General features: G+C 36.0%; 5 protein-coding genes across 6 annotated transcripts; 3 read left to right on the top strand and 2 right to left on the bottom strand.

The window, feature by feature from the left end:
- Nucleotides 1-155: 155 nt before the first annotated feature.
- Nucleotides 156-2163, top strand: Rpt6 (26S proteasome regulatory subunit Rpt6). 2 transcript variants are annotated; one of them, XM_081977254.1, is made up of 7 exons: nt 156-319; nt 619-760; nt 815-1038; nt 1095-1281; nt 1336-1542; nt 1600-1895; nt 1954-2163. In XM_081977254.1, exons 1-7 carry the CDS (start codon nt 302-304, stop codon nt 2092-2094), a joined length of 1215 nt encoding a protein of 404 aa, XP_081833380.1. In that variant the 5' UTR covers nt 156-301; the 3' UTR covers nt 2095-2163. The 2 variants fall into 2 exon arrangements, with proteins under 2 accessions (XP_081833380.1, XP_081833379.1); XM_081977253.1 differs by lacking the exon at nt 156-319 and adding an exon at nt 393-563.
- Nucleotides 2164-2204: 41 nt separating this feature from the next.
- On the bottom strand, nt 2205-2873 carry ND-B17 (NADH dehydrogenase (ubiquinone) B17 subunit). The gene has a single exon (XM_081977292.1). It carries the CDS (start codon nt 2751-2753, stop codon nt 2259-2261), a length of 495 nt encoding a protein of 164 aa, XP_081833418.1. The 5' UTR covers nt 2754-2873; the 3' UTR covers nt 2205-2258.
- Nucleotides 2874-3093: 220 nt separating this feature from the next.
- LOC145727586 (ankyrin repeat and MYND domain-containing protein 2-like) lies at nt 3094-4593 on the top strand. Its single transcript, XM_081977262.1, has 3 exons — nt 3094-3392; nt 3450-4038; nt 4094-4593. The coding sequence occupies exons 1-3, from the start codon at nt 3189-3191 to the stop codon at nt 4492-4494; spliced, it is 1194 nt and encodes a 397-aa protein (XP_081833388.1). The 5' UTR covers nt 3094-3188; the 3' UTR covers nt 4495-4593.
- Nucleotides 4594-4725: 132 nt separating this feature from the next.
- On the bottom strand, nt 4726-10833 carry DAT (Sodium-dependent dopamine transporter). The gene is made up of 11 exons (XM_081977234.1): nt 10185-10833; nt 9292-9546; nt 8690-8824; nt 7731-7885; nt 7588-7676; nt 7258-7531; nt 7094-7197; nt 6806-7043; nt 6526-6754; nt 6202-6470; nt 4726-6152 (listed from the first exon to the last, which is right to left on the bottom strand). The coding sequence occupies exons 2-11, from the start codon at nt 9467-9469 to the stop codon at nt 6012-6014; spliced, it is 1812 nt and encodes a 603-aa protein (XP_081833360.1). The 5' UTR covers nt 9470-9546; nt 10185-10833; the 3' UTR covers nt 4726-6011.
- A 133-nt stretch (nt 10834-10966) lies between these two features.
- LOC145727607 (peptidoglycan-recognition protein 2-like) lies at nt 10967-11907 on the top strand. The gene is made up of 4 exons (XM_081977291.1): nt 10967-11126; nt 11183-11396; nt 11504-11622; nt 11683-11907. The coding sequence occupies exons 1-4, from the start codon at nt 11051-11053 to the stop codon at nt 11868-11870; spliced, it is 597 nt and encodes a 198-aa protein (XP_081833417.1). The 5' UTR covers nt 10967-11050; the 3' UTR covers nt 11871-11907.
- Nucleotides 11908-12786: the final 879 nt, after the last annotated feature.

Raw genomic sequence — 12786 nt, 5'->3', positions numbered from 1 at the left:
GTCTCCCAAAATTTGACAGACTGCTTGACATCTTCTAAATACCCAAAAACATTTTTTCTCTCTTTTTATCAATATTTATCACTTCAAGAGAGAGAGAGAAAGTACAAATGAATCTAGCAGCTAAAAACACTGCCATTTAAAAGTCGATGTCAATTAAATGGCAATCTGCATGTCATCACATTATCTGTCAAACAAAATGATTTGTAAATTTTTCTTGCTTTAGTTTAAAAGGCAGTTTTCTTGTAGTTTTCCTGTTTTCATGTTTCGTCTTCAGTGAATAAGTAGCGAAAATTGCCTAAAAATGACGGTAATTAATAAGGTAAGCTCAACAAATGAAATACCTTATCCAATCTGAGATTACTGTGAAATTTTGACATTGTTTTTATTAAGAAAATTTGTTTAATGAAATGGGGCAAGAAATATCATTGTCCCGCAAAAATCGCAATCGTATGCTAAAAAAGGACTTTAATGACCAATCACGCCAGTCTACTTCTATTGAATTTAATGATATTGACTATTTCAAAGACAATGTTAATTTTCCTCTAAATGTAGTCAAACCTAAAGTAAGCTTATATACTGGACTGGTGGGATTTTCTGACATTATTTCTTATTATTTAGATGGAAGTGGATGGGGGCTCTAAAGGTGAAGGATTTAGGTCCTACTATATTACAAAAATAGAGGAACTGCAACTCATTGTAGCTGAGAAAAGCCAAAATCTTCGGAGGTTGCAAGCACAAAGAAATGAACTTAATGCCAAGGGTACCTTCTGAACTATCAGTTAAAGTTATATCACTAGTTTTTTTTTTGCTTCAGTTCGAATGCTGCGTGAAGAATTGATGCTGCTCCAAGAGCAAGGCAGTTATGTGGGAGAAGTGGTTAAACCTATGGATAAAAAGAAAGTGCTTGTTAAAGTCCATCCAGAGGGCAAATTTGTTGTTGATATTGATAAGAATATTGATATCAATGATGTAACACCAAATTGTAGGGTGGCTTTGAGAAATGAGAGTTACACTTTGCATAAAATCCTTCCTAATAAGGTTGGTTCATAGTATGTTTATAGAACACACATGTTCAATGTTAATAATATATCTAGGTTGACCCACTTGTCTCTCTTATGATGGTTGAAAAAGTACCAGATTCTACCTATGAAATGGTTGGAGGTCTTGATAAACAAATTAAAGAAATCAAGGAAGTGATTGAATTACCAGTTAAACATCCTGAACTGTTTGATGCTCTTGGTATTGCCCAACCTAAAGGTGTCCTACTTTATGGACCACCTGGTATGTGGTTTAATAGTTTTATAATTTTTTTAGCTATAAAATTAATTTGTTTAGGAACTGGTAAGACTTTGTTAGCACGTGCTGTAGCCCATCACACTGAATGTACATTTATTCGTGTGTCTGGATCTGAATTGGTGCAAAAGTTTATTGGAGAAGGTTCCAGAATGGTTAGAGAACTGTTTGTTATGGCAAGAGAGCATGCACCATCAATTATTTTTATGGATGAAATTGATTCTATTGGTTCTTCCCGTATTGAGTCAGGTGAGCTACATTAGCTTAATAATTGTAATTTTTTATTTATTCATGATTTATTAACAGGTTCTGGAGGGGACTCTGAAGTACAAAGAACTATGCTGGAGTTGCTCAACCAGCTGGATGGTTTTGAGGCAACTAAAAACATTAAAGTGATTATGGCCACAAATAGAATTGATATTTTGGATCCTGCCCTTCTTAGACCTGGAAGAATTGACAGGAAAATTGAATTCCCCCCACCAAATGAAGAAGCTAGACTTGACATTCTGAAAATTCACTCCAGGAAAATGAACCTAACTAGAGGCATTAACTTGAGGAAGATTGCAGAACTTATGCCTGGAGCAAGTGGTGCTGAAGTCAAAGTAATTTAAAAGCAATCCAAAGAAAAATATTATTTCCTACTTTGTATGTTGATTTTAGGGTGTTTGCACTGAAGCTGGTATGTATGCTCTAAGAGAAAGAAGAGTCCATGTCACTCAAGAAGACTTTGAAATGGCAGTTGCCAAGGTAATGCAGAAGGATTCAGAGAAGAACATGTCTATTAAGAAATTATGGAAGTAACTTAACCTACTATAAAATAAACTTTTGTATTGTAATAATGTTTAATTAAACTAGTGTACTCTGTCTCAATTTTTTTTGTCATTGTAAAAGGGACAGGAAAACCATTTAAATTTACTCACAAGCTATAATAACATACCTACATTTAGACAAAATTTGCATACAATTCAAAGTTTTAAAGACTCATCCAAGAACCTGGATCCATACTCATGAGGTTTTCTATTGGAGACATAAGGAAAGTCTGCATCACCAGGCAAAACTAGTGGTTTGGATACATAGCTTCTAATCCCAAATTTCCTGTCCCACTCATTTCCGTGGTATTTGTAGGTATAATAAGATGCGTACACTAGAACAATTCCCAGTCCAGCTTTACCTATGAGGTACCTAGCAACATCAGCTTTAAAATGTCCCAAAACTGGGGTCAATGCCTTGCCAACTACATCCAGGGGGTACCGGTAGAACCTACGTATGGGATTGTGGGTCTCACGGTAAATCTCTGGGACTACACGGGGCTCATTCGGTGATAATTCTTGGTCTTTGAGCCATTGTTTGCGGAATGCCCTCTCCTGATCGCTCATACCCAGAAGACGTTCCCGTTCGTCCACCAGCCGTCCGGCGATGGCCATGGGCTTAACACCCCCCGTGTCCGACGATTTACCCATTGCAGACGTAAAAGGGGTAAATTGTTCTACACAAAATTACGTAATTTAATATTTGAAATTGGGATAAAGCAAAATATAACCTAGAAAAAAGTGATCAGTTGATGGACAAATTGATGTTGCCACTATTTGCAAGTTTTTTCTATATTTCTTATTCTGCAAAACAAGTACAAGTCGTATTAAAATTGAGAGGAGGTTTTCACAAAACGAACCAAAATAAATATTACTAAATGCTGTGTACGTTTCCCAGAAAACAAAGTTTATTCAAATAATTACATACATGTGGCAATACTGCATAATTTGGGGTTTTTGACAGTGACATATTTTGGCATTTATAAATTAACCTTACTTTTTCCAGTTTTAGACCAACAACAAGAACCAAGTTCGGTCGATATACGTTTCCAAAACGCGTTTTTTGTGAAAAAGAGTTTAATAAACATGACCGAAACTAACGAAAATTCAATGTCTGAGAATGAGAAAAAGGTATTTGAAGCTATAGTCAATAATGACGCTGTTCTTCTCAAAGCCTTGTTAACTGAAAACCCCCAAAATGTTAACATCCTGGATGAGAATCAAATGACCCCTTTACAGCACGCAGCTTATAAGGGCAACAAGGAGCTAGTGCAAATTTTACTAGATCAGGTAACACAGTATCAATAGTTTTCAAACCAAGAAACCTTGACAAATTTTTGTATACAGGGTGCTGATGTGAGAATATGTGAGCATCAGCATAACTACACAGCTCTTCACTTTGCGGCACTGTCTGGCAACACCGACGTTTGTTTTTTGCTTCTCCAAGCTGGTGCAAAATCAACTGAAACCAACACTGTATCCAGGACCCCATCTCAAATGGCTGCCTTTGTTGGTCACTACAACTGTGTTTCTGTCATTAACAATTTTGTACCTAAAGAAGAAGTTGAATATTATACTCACCCTCATGGCAGCCAAACTGTACCAACTTTACCTCCATTCCTGCTGGAAAGCTTTCATAAATTTATCATGCAAATTAACATTCATCCCATTAAAATCATTATGAGCATATATAATTTTGTTGGGCTGCAAGACCATTTAACTGAAGTTAAGAAAGTGTTGGAATTGATGAGTGAGAAAGAGATAAAAAGACCTGAGACAAATGAAGTTATGTCCTTCAAGTTTCACTATTTGGGGTATATAGTTGGAGAAGTAAGTAAGCTGAAAGAGAGACAGGTTGCTAAGAAAGAGGATTCATCTGAAGGTGAGAAGAAAACTGATGTTGTGGAAGCTTTTGCCAGGAAACTGCTAAAGCCAGGTACTCCAGAGTGTTTTGGTTTCTTAGTTGGTGATAACAACTAACATTTTTGCAGGAAAAGATGATTCACTAGAAATCTTGGATGGATTTTTAAAAGAATGCATTAGAGAGTTTCCATTCAGGGAAAGCACACTATTCCGTCAAATTGTCACCACTCTGTCAGGTGAAGACCCACCCTCAGCTTTATTCGTCATAAATTCGGTAATAAATGGTCAGAGAGGCTTCATTGACAACGTGCCGCATTGCAACACTTGCGGCGAAGAAAAGCCCGCCAAGAAATGTTCAAAGTGCAAAGTCGTCCAGTACTGTGATAGAAACTGCCAAAGATTGCACTGGACCTGGCATAAGAAGTCGTGCGCCCGGCTAAGTCAAGAGGGCGGCGGATCTTCCGACCCTGTTAAACCCACCAAGGAGATTGACATGCAGGAGTTGCAGAATTTTTTGGGTAAAAATTAAAATAAATGTGGTGTCTGTTGTGTCTTTAAAATAACTAAGTTAGTTCATTCCTCTTCCTTTTTTTTATAAATGTGTGAAATAAATTAAACCATATTTAAATAGTGTTTTTTTTTTCCCATGTTTAGATTTAATTTTTTTTTAAGGCATTGTGATTAAACAAACACCTTGACTGCTAATAGCAAAAAAAAATGTCATTACTTAGTATTTTTTTGGAAAATGAAGCAACCATACTTTTAACTCATAAACATATTTTTATTGAAGAATATAGCAAGGTTAAGAGGCATTTGCAATGGCTGGTTGCAAATTCCTTCTTAATAAAAGTTATTTTAAAACATTTGAACTGATCAATTAATTTCATAATGTTAATCTAAATTATTATCAAATGAAAACATTTAATACAATAACAATTCTATTCAGCTTATTAGTAGTGTATCTAAAACTACTTCTATATCTATAGTTTTGAGCTAGAATTTCTATTTCCGGAAAATCAAATGGCTGTTTGATTTTCCTGTCAATTTTGCCTGTACTCTTTTAAGTTATATACGGATATATAAAGTCTCAAAAGTATAAAACGACTTACAAAGTATACTTCTACATTACCATTGCCGCGTATGGCTCTAATTTCACTAATTATTGTAACTGTACAACATTTTTCAGGAATAATTATACATATTGCTACCTAATACCCTTTGTAAAAATATGCGTTATAATAATGCATTTTACTACGTTGGTTATAAATACCTATAAAGTCCCTATAGTAATACCTTAAAGATGTAATTTTGTTAAAAGTTCTCTAGTTGAACTATTCAATATAATGTTATCGAGATGGGCATATATTATCTATAAGTTATCGATTATTGGTAACCTAAAAAAATTATTTTTTTATACATTTATGTTGCAAATTGTTATAAATCTACGTTACACAGTAACCTACTCTATTTGTTCTACTGTTGTGGAATCTACAAAGGGTGTTCCACAGTTCTACAAATTCGACGCCATAATAAATAAACGATATTAATTATTTTTAAGCGTGGTGTTTATACTAAATCTCACTATTCTGGGTTGTGTTAAGTATCATCACTGTAAAATAGTTAAGACTTAATACGAGCGAAGGCAATCTCGCATTAAGTCTAAATTGATATATTTGATGATTTTGTTTTAATTGATACATATCACAACCTCTCTACTACATTATCTATACTAATCATATGCGTTACATCGGGTTTAAAGCTTCTTTGTGGTAACTTTTCATTATTTACACTTTTTAAGTTGTGATCCAATATTATAATTCTATGTATATACTCTATTATAATATATAGGTCTGACATTAAAGGAAGACAGTTAATGTATTTTACCACACTACGCATATTATGTGTGTTCTAAGCTAAACATTTCAATAACTAACAAATTTACTTCAACTTTTTACAAACATTGAACACTATAATAACCCATGTGTGATAGGGAGATTATAAATATGTTTATACATAATACTCTGTGAATTTTGATAGTTTTCGGTCTCAAACTTCGACCGGTCTTTGTTCGGTTGGTGTTTGAGCTGCCGATGCTAATCTCACTTGATTGCTTTCAGATTGAACCATCCCGTTTGATTGATTGGCCATTTGGATGTCTTGCCAAGGAGTTGTCAGTTTTTTGAAACGCTTTAAAATTTTTGTCAAATTAAAAGTGTTAACATGAAAAAGGACTTACCTTGGCACAGCATCCTGGAGTAATCCAAAACTGTATAATAGCGACTGTCGGTATCATTAAAATTGATGAAGCGCTGATACCCCATCCCAAAACGTTGGCCCAAGTTGGGTACACGTAATTTTCGTACTTCAGTGGTTCGTAGTACCACAATCCGTAGAAAATGATAAAAAGCAAGAAAACGGGAGCTGCAAACTTCCAACAGAACCTCCAGTACAAACCTGGACGGAACCCGACCATGTCTTCAATATCGTCGCAGAACCTTTCGGTTCCTTTAAAGAGTAACTTACATGAAGCTTTGAGTGTTTTATTTTAGTTTAAACTAACCGTATATCCAGGACACTACTACAGTTTCAAAGAAAACTGCAAAAAGCATGGAATAACCCGCGGCGTAACGGTCCAGAAGCTGGAAAAAGTAGAACCCTCCTTGAGAACAAGATGCCAGTCCCACACAAAAATACAATGTAAACAAACAAGCAACGAAAATTTCTCTGTTTCGTCCTATTTTTGGAAACTCATCGCTTAGGGCTGTAATTATCGCTTCTGATCCTCCAAACTAAAACAATTTAACTGTAACCCATAATTTAAGCGTAAATCTAACACTAACAGAACTATCAAGTCCTAAAGTGAGCAACATCATAAAGAAAATCAACGCCCAGAAGATGCTTCCAGGCATCGTAGCTATTGCTGCAGGATAAACGATAAAAACCAAACCTGGACCTTCGGTGGCCACTTCAGTTATGGATTTACCAACAGTGTGGGCCATGTAACCCAGCACTGAGAAAATGACGAAACCTGAGACGAAGCTGGTGGCCGAGTTGATAAAGCTAGTTAGTAAGGCATCCCTGTGAAGAAATTATTGAATAAACGGAAGTTTTTAGTCACAGAGTATTACTTGTAGACATTGTTGTGATATTCATTGTAGGAAGCGTATGCTAAAAGCACCCCAAATCCCGGACCCAAAGAGAAAAACACTTGAGTGGCTGCATCTACCCAAACCTTAAAAATAAAGAAGACATTAAAAACTTTTTTTAAGACAAAAAATATTTGTTAATGTACTCCAGCCGATGATATTGCAGTGAAGTTTGGTTTTAGGTAGTACTTGATGCCTTCAGCGGAACCGGGTAGGGTGATTCCCCGGATAAGCAGTATTAGCAGAACAACGTAAGGGAACAGGGCAGTAAACCAAACGACCTTCCCCGACGTGGATATGCCTTTCCACAAGGAAAAGTAACAAATTATGTAGACGGCCAGAAGACACATGGCTGTGTCCCATTTTATAGCACCCAAATCGTGTAGACCCTCGCTTTTGTGTAGCTCCAAAATAGCTCGACTGAAATGATTTATTCTTCACACACACACACACGTTATTTCATTTATAGGACTCACTTGAAATATTCTGAAGCTGCCGAAGCCAAATTATCGCTGTCGTTGGTGTTGTTTGAACTAAAACTAGAGTTTCTAGCTTCAACATCAAACTGTAATCAAACAACGTTGTTTATACGTGTTAAATTGAATAAGGTTGATCTTACTGGTCTACAATTGGGAGTGTTCCATTCGTTATCGCAAGTGGTCCATGGTAACAAGTTGGTGAAAGAAGCAAAAAAGAAGCGAAGCGCCCAAGCGATGATCACATTATAGTAGAAGTCAACGTAAAATGCGATCAGAACAACAGCGTAACCTATTCCTAATAAAAAATCATCATATATGAATCAAGAGAAACAGTAAATTGAAATAAAACCGAATGAAAAGCCACGTTCGTCCCATTTCAACCTTCATGCTTATTCATTATCGTTCATCATATTTAATCCTTCAAGCTGGACGTGATATGGGATGTTATGTCAAAAGTTGAAAAAGTGCCTCGACCTAATAATTCATTAGCAATCGTAATTCATAAACCGAGTATAAAAGTCCTTCCAGCTTCCTGGCAGATGTAAAAGCACTTCGCCCCTTGATTTAGTCGTTTTAACGTTCTTATAGTGAATTTAAGTGAGGGAAAAAACGGTCACTTTTATGTCGTCCTATTTCCGCCCAATTTAATGTCGCAGCCGTAAAATATGCTTTTAAACCTTTTTGCCACCACCATTTCTGATTTTCCACTATTTTGTCTTTGTCGTTCCTGAATATTAAACACACCAGTCATACTACAGTAGAGTAAATCAGTGAAACGAGATTATTATAGGTACACCATCCCCATTATTCGGAAATGAAGCTAAGAGCTGTTAAATTTTTCACCCTTGAAATCTTTTACGCGGATAATCGCCTGCTTTTGTGGCTCAAAGAGACCGGAGAATGGCTGACTTCCTTCCCGAGCCTGGAAGTATATAATTGACTCGAAACCCGTTGACATTCCCATTATATATGGACCTGTGGCTTTGTGGCCTTTTCTTTTTATATTGTCATCAAGGACTAATGTTAAGGAAAGATAAGACTGTATTTTTATTTGCGTATTACTAATGAGATGGTAGTAAACGTTCCAAAAAAGACTTACCTTTGAAAAGTGGGCACAATCGACCCCAACACGTAATAGCGCCTTTTCTGTTGTATTGCCCTAAAGCCAGTTCCATATAAAATAAAGGAATTCCACCCACCACCAACATTATGCAGTAGGGGACCAAAAAAGCACCTGAAAGTAATATTAGAGTATGCATTTACAGGGAGGAACTGGACTCTGAAGGTTGTTCTTAAATATGTCAGAGGAAATCACTTAATTTCCTTTACTCACTCAACCAAATGTAATTTTTAATTTCCTGCCTTTTTCCATATTTAACTACCAAACTTCTTATTCAGAACTGTTCTTCCGTAATAAAGTAAGTAAATAAGACCGAATGTTAAAGTCAGCATTAATAAGCAATCATCAAAGTGTGAGCAGCACCGGCTAATTAATACATAGAGTCTCCCTAAAGTGGCAATATCGCTTCTTTTACTCTAAAATCACGTTATAATTCAATTTCCCGTCCATCAAGCGATCCATTTAAGCGGCATGCAGAATATAGAGACACTCAGGAGGTGATATAATGGTTATAACGATATTAGACCAAAAGATGGGGAGATACTCAACGATAATTCAATCTTAGTATAAAATGAACTTACCGCCTCCATTTTTGAAACACAGATAGGGAAATCGCCATACATTGGCCAAATCTACGGCGAACCCGATCACGGACAAAAGGAAATCGACTTTTTTGCCCCACGTCTCTCGATGGTCCGCCGTTTGCATGGTGGGCAACCCTCGAAGACGATTCTGGGTCATGGTTTTACATGAAGCCATCAGTTTTTAGACGGTCGCTGTTTTCCTCCGCTGATGGTAGCCTGTGGTCGTGATGATGGTACCAGATGTTGCACAAACTGTAAAAAGTTAGTAAACCTAAAATATATTTTACAGGGTGTCTCTAATACTACTTGCGGTCAAAGAGTGCAAAACGTACTTATAGAGTTATTTGAAGAGGTACAAGAAAGGAAATATCTTTTTACAAAGAGCCCCATAAAAATAGCATCTCAACAATCTTTCGTTAGTTCAAATGATACGAGTCCTCGTGACATTAGTGCCATTTGCAACACAATGATCATGTGACAAACTGTCAGATGATGACACGGAGCCACGGATTACCTTTTCAGTTTATTTCAAAAAGTATAGTAAAAAATCCCCATTCTATAATTTTTTTTTTAAAAATGAGGAAATTTAAAGTGCTTTTTTTGTGCTTATATTTTAGCTAATTTAAGGTTCTTTGGTATAAATATGCCCTTTGCTGTGCTTTAGAACCATTCTGGCTGCAAAATAAAAAACACTCTTTGTGAGAATACAACTGTGACGTAATTTGACAGTATGTCACATGATCATCGGTTTGAAAGTAACAATAATATGTCACGTGAGTGCGTGTCAAATACGTTAACAGAGAATTGCTGAGTTGTTATTTTCAAAACTCCCAAATTTTCGTTCCATTTTTATCGATATAACCAAATCAATTTAATCCAATTATACTTACGGCTTGATGGATTTATTATTATTTTGATCGCTTATCCAGAAAACGCAATGAATGCGATTCAGAACGATTACAGGGGAAAGGGGGGGTTGACAAGCCGTCCGATCCAGAAACACTTGACGCGTTCCAGGTTGGACAGGGGCACTTGGAATATCGGTCTTCTCCCCCCATCAATCAAAAACCCGCTACTCGACGAGAGAAATTCATATTTGATGAACTTTTTAATGATACAATCATCACTCGTTTGATTTATTACCCAGTCACGGATAATTATTTACCTAAAAAGTAGTCGAAGCCGGACGATTAGACATTTCAATGTTCTATCCTAATTATTTTCTAAATTTAAATTTTAGTTTAAATTATTCTGAACTTTTTCAAACGCCCTGTAAACGACATTTCAACACTGCAAAGCGTAAAACACTACGGGAAACATTTTCAGAATCAACGAAATTAACAGCAATAATCCTGTAAATAGTACACCGGCTTATTAATAAAGAAATGCGTGGGGTTATACAGCAAATATCCTTATTAGGAAAGCTTATACCAGGGAAGTCCAATAAGTGAGTGGCTATCAATAATTATCTATTATTTAAATGTAAAAAATTAATTCATTTAAAGTACTACTTTCCGAATATATCATATTCTATTTTTGAGCATTGAGAATGGGAAACCCCGAATCAGATAAGAATTTCTAACAAAAAAAAAAACAATATTTTGTTTCAATAGTCAAAAACACATAATTTAACAGTTATCTGTATTTATATAATCTTACCACGTACAGAACAATAATATAAACTATCAGTTATTGAAACAGAGTATACTTATTCATGTTGTGGTTGTAAACTAGTTCAATGTGAGTGATTTAAACAATGACGCAGTTAATGCTGCTAGTCGGATTTTTGTCCTTTTTGGATGTAGTTTTATCTTTGGGTAATTCTGAGCAAGGTCACTTCACAGTAAATGCAAATTATAGCGCAGAAATCACAGTTCTTTTATTACAGGTTGGCCTAATGTTTGTCCTGAGATTATCAGTCGGTCAAAATGGAATGGTCGAACACCTTTCGCTGTAGATTACTCTATAGTTCCCACAAAAAATGTGATAATCCACCACACGGTTACCACAGAATGCAATTCTGAGACAGAATGTTCCAGAATGATCAGAGAGATGCAGAATTTTCATATGGATAACTTAGAGTTTCACGATATTGGTTACAAGTAAGTGGAAGAGACTGTTGGATCAACTCCAGTTTAAAAGCAAGTCAAAGTTCTTTTAAACTCTTAAAAAACGATTTTCTGAAGCCTAATTATTAAATTACTTCTAGTTTTATAATCGGTGGTGATGGGAACATCTACGAAGGTGCTGGCTGGCACAAGATTGGCGCCCACACTAGAGGTTACAATTCAAGATCGTTAGGTATCGGCTTTATAGGAAATTTCACTGGTAAAGTTATATTCTAACTTCTAACTAATAATTTGAATTACACTCATTATCTGTTTACAGATAAGTTGCCTAACGCTAATATGTTGAAAGCATTGAAAAGGTTTCTAGAATGCGGAGTAGCACTTGGGGAGTTGGACCAAAACTACCATTTGTTTGGGGCAAGACAAGTGAGCGCCACCAACAGCCCTGGTACAAGGTTTTACATAGAATTGAAAAATAATTGGCCACATTTTACCCTCAACCCTTAGTTTCATGCTATTTTAATAAATTATTTTTAAGAAATAACTGATGTTTGACTTACCAGAAAATTGTTCTGGGCATCGCTGGCTAACGCCACCCAGTTCTGAGCTCAAGATGATGTTGAGGATTTGGTCTGCCCATGCAGATCGTCTGTGCAAGATGTGACTTCTGACCTAGTGCTGGTAAAAGAGCGAACGAAGAAGACGCGCCGCGACGCACTAGGGCGTCGCATGCGTGGCCCAAGCACCGTCCTCCGGAGAACTTTTTCACTTCTTGCTGCGATTTGATTTGCGTTTTCTCGATTTGGAATCCGCCCCTTTTTGTGTAAGTTTTCCAAGTGTGAGTAAATGGCGAATTCTATTAGCTGAAGAAAATCTGCCCATTATCTTAGAATTATTAATTTATTACTAAGATTTGGTTGATCTATGGAAAATCAGACGAATTTTTTCTATAAATTTGGTACAAATATTAGAGGATGTCGCATATAGTATTCAGAAAGCACCATTAGATTCAATTTTTTAAATCTTTTATTCTAGCGAGTGGCAAAGAGGATGTATGGTTCAACGCAGCGGACATACACAACTTTCCACTTTTCTTTCGATAATTAATCAAAAAAATATGACACAGATTTTTCCAGTTATCCAGTATATGAAGCTAGAACGGTCGCGTAGCAATCGTAATCGGCTTTGTTTCAATCTTGGCCGTTTCCGAGCTGAATTTTTTATGGTAATACTCAAAGAGGATTTTTATTCGATTTATGGGATTTATCTTTCTTTTTTCCTTTTTAGATGGCAAGTATATGATCTTAAATAATACCCTGTTTGAGGTAAAGAAAAAGCCTAGTTATGACATTTCTTCCAAGAATTCATTAATGTACAATTTGGAACAATTGATCACTGCTGAAAGAGTAGAACTACTTCAAAT

Source organism: Ips typographus, linkage group LG4 (genome assembly GCF_016097725.1).
Source record: "Ips typographus isolate SLU linkage group LG4, UJ_Ityp_2.0, whole genome shotgun sequence".
NCBI classification, from domain to species: Eukaryota; Metazoa; Arthropoda; class Insecta; order Coleoptera; family Curculionidae; genus Ips; species Ips typographus.
This window is presented reverse-complemented; position numbering and strand designations above follow the sequence as displayed.

Bases quoted from the DNA above. Each gene is read 5' to 3' on its own strand.
- Rpt6 (XM_081977253.1), top strand. From the start codon at position 408: ATGGGGCAAGAAATATCATTGTCCCGCAAAAATCGCAATCGTATGCTA. The intron at 1,282-1,335 runs GTATGTGGTTTA...TAATTTGTTTAG, and splicing joins CCTACTTTATGGACCACCTG to GAACTGGTAAGACTTTGTTA. The intron at 1,543-1,599 runs GTGAGCTACATT...ATTTATTAACAG, and splicing joins TTCTTCCCGTATTGAGTCAG to GTTCTGGAGGGGACTCTGAA.
- ND-B17 (XM_081977292.1), bottom strand. From the start codon at position 2,753: ATGGGTAAATCGTCGGACACGGGGGGTGTTAAGCCCATGGCCATCGCC.
- LOC145727586 (XM_081977262.1), top strand. From the start codon at position 3,189: ATGACCGAAACTAACGAAAATTCAATGTCTGAGAATGAGAAAAAGGTA. The intron at 3,393-3,449 runs GTAACACAGTAT...TTTTGTATACAG, and splicing joins TGCAAATTTTACTAGATCAG to GGTGCTGATGTGAGAATATG. The intron at 4,039-4,093 runs GTACTCCAGAGT...ACATTTTTGCAG, and splicing joins CAGGAAACTGCTAAAGCCAG to GAAAAGATGATTCACTAGAA.
- DAT (XM_081977234.1), bottom strand. From the start codon at position 9,469: ATGGCTTCATGTAAAACCATGACCCAGAATCGTCTTCGAGGGTTGCCC. The intron at 7,677-7,730 runs GTAAGATCAACC...GTTTGATTACAG, and splicing joins ACACTCCCAATTGTAGACCA to TTTGATGTTGAAGCTAGAAA. The intron at 6,153-6,201 runs GTAAGTCCTTTT...AAAATTTTAAAG, and splicing joins CTCCAGGATGCTGTGCCAAG to CGTTTCAAAAAACTGACAAC.
- LOC145727607 (XM_081977291.1), top strand. From the start codon at position 11,051: ATGACGCAGTTAATGCTGCTAGTCGGATTTTTGTCCTTTTTGGATGTA. The intron at 11,127-11,182 runs GTCACTTCACAG...CTTTTATTACAG, and splicing joins TTTGGGTAATTCTGAGCAAG to GTTGGCCTAATGTTTGTCCT. The intron at 11,623-11,682 runs GTAAAGTTATAT...ATCTGTTTACAG, and splicing joins CTTTATAGGAAATTTCACTG to ATAAGTTGCCTAACGCTAAT.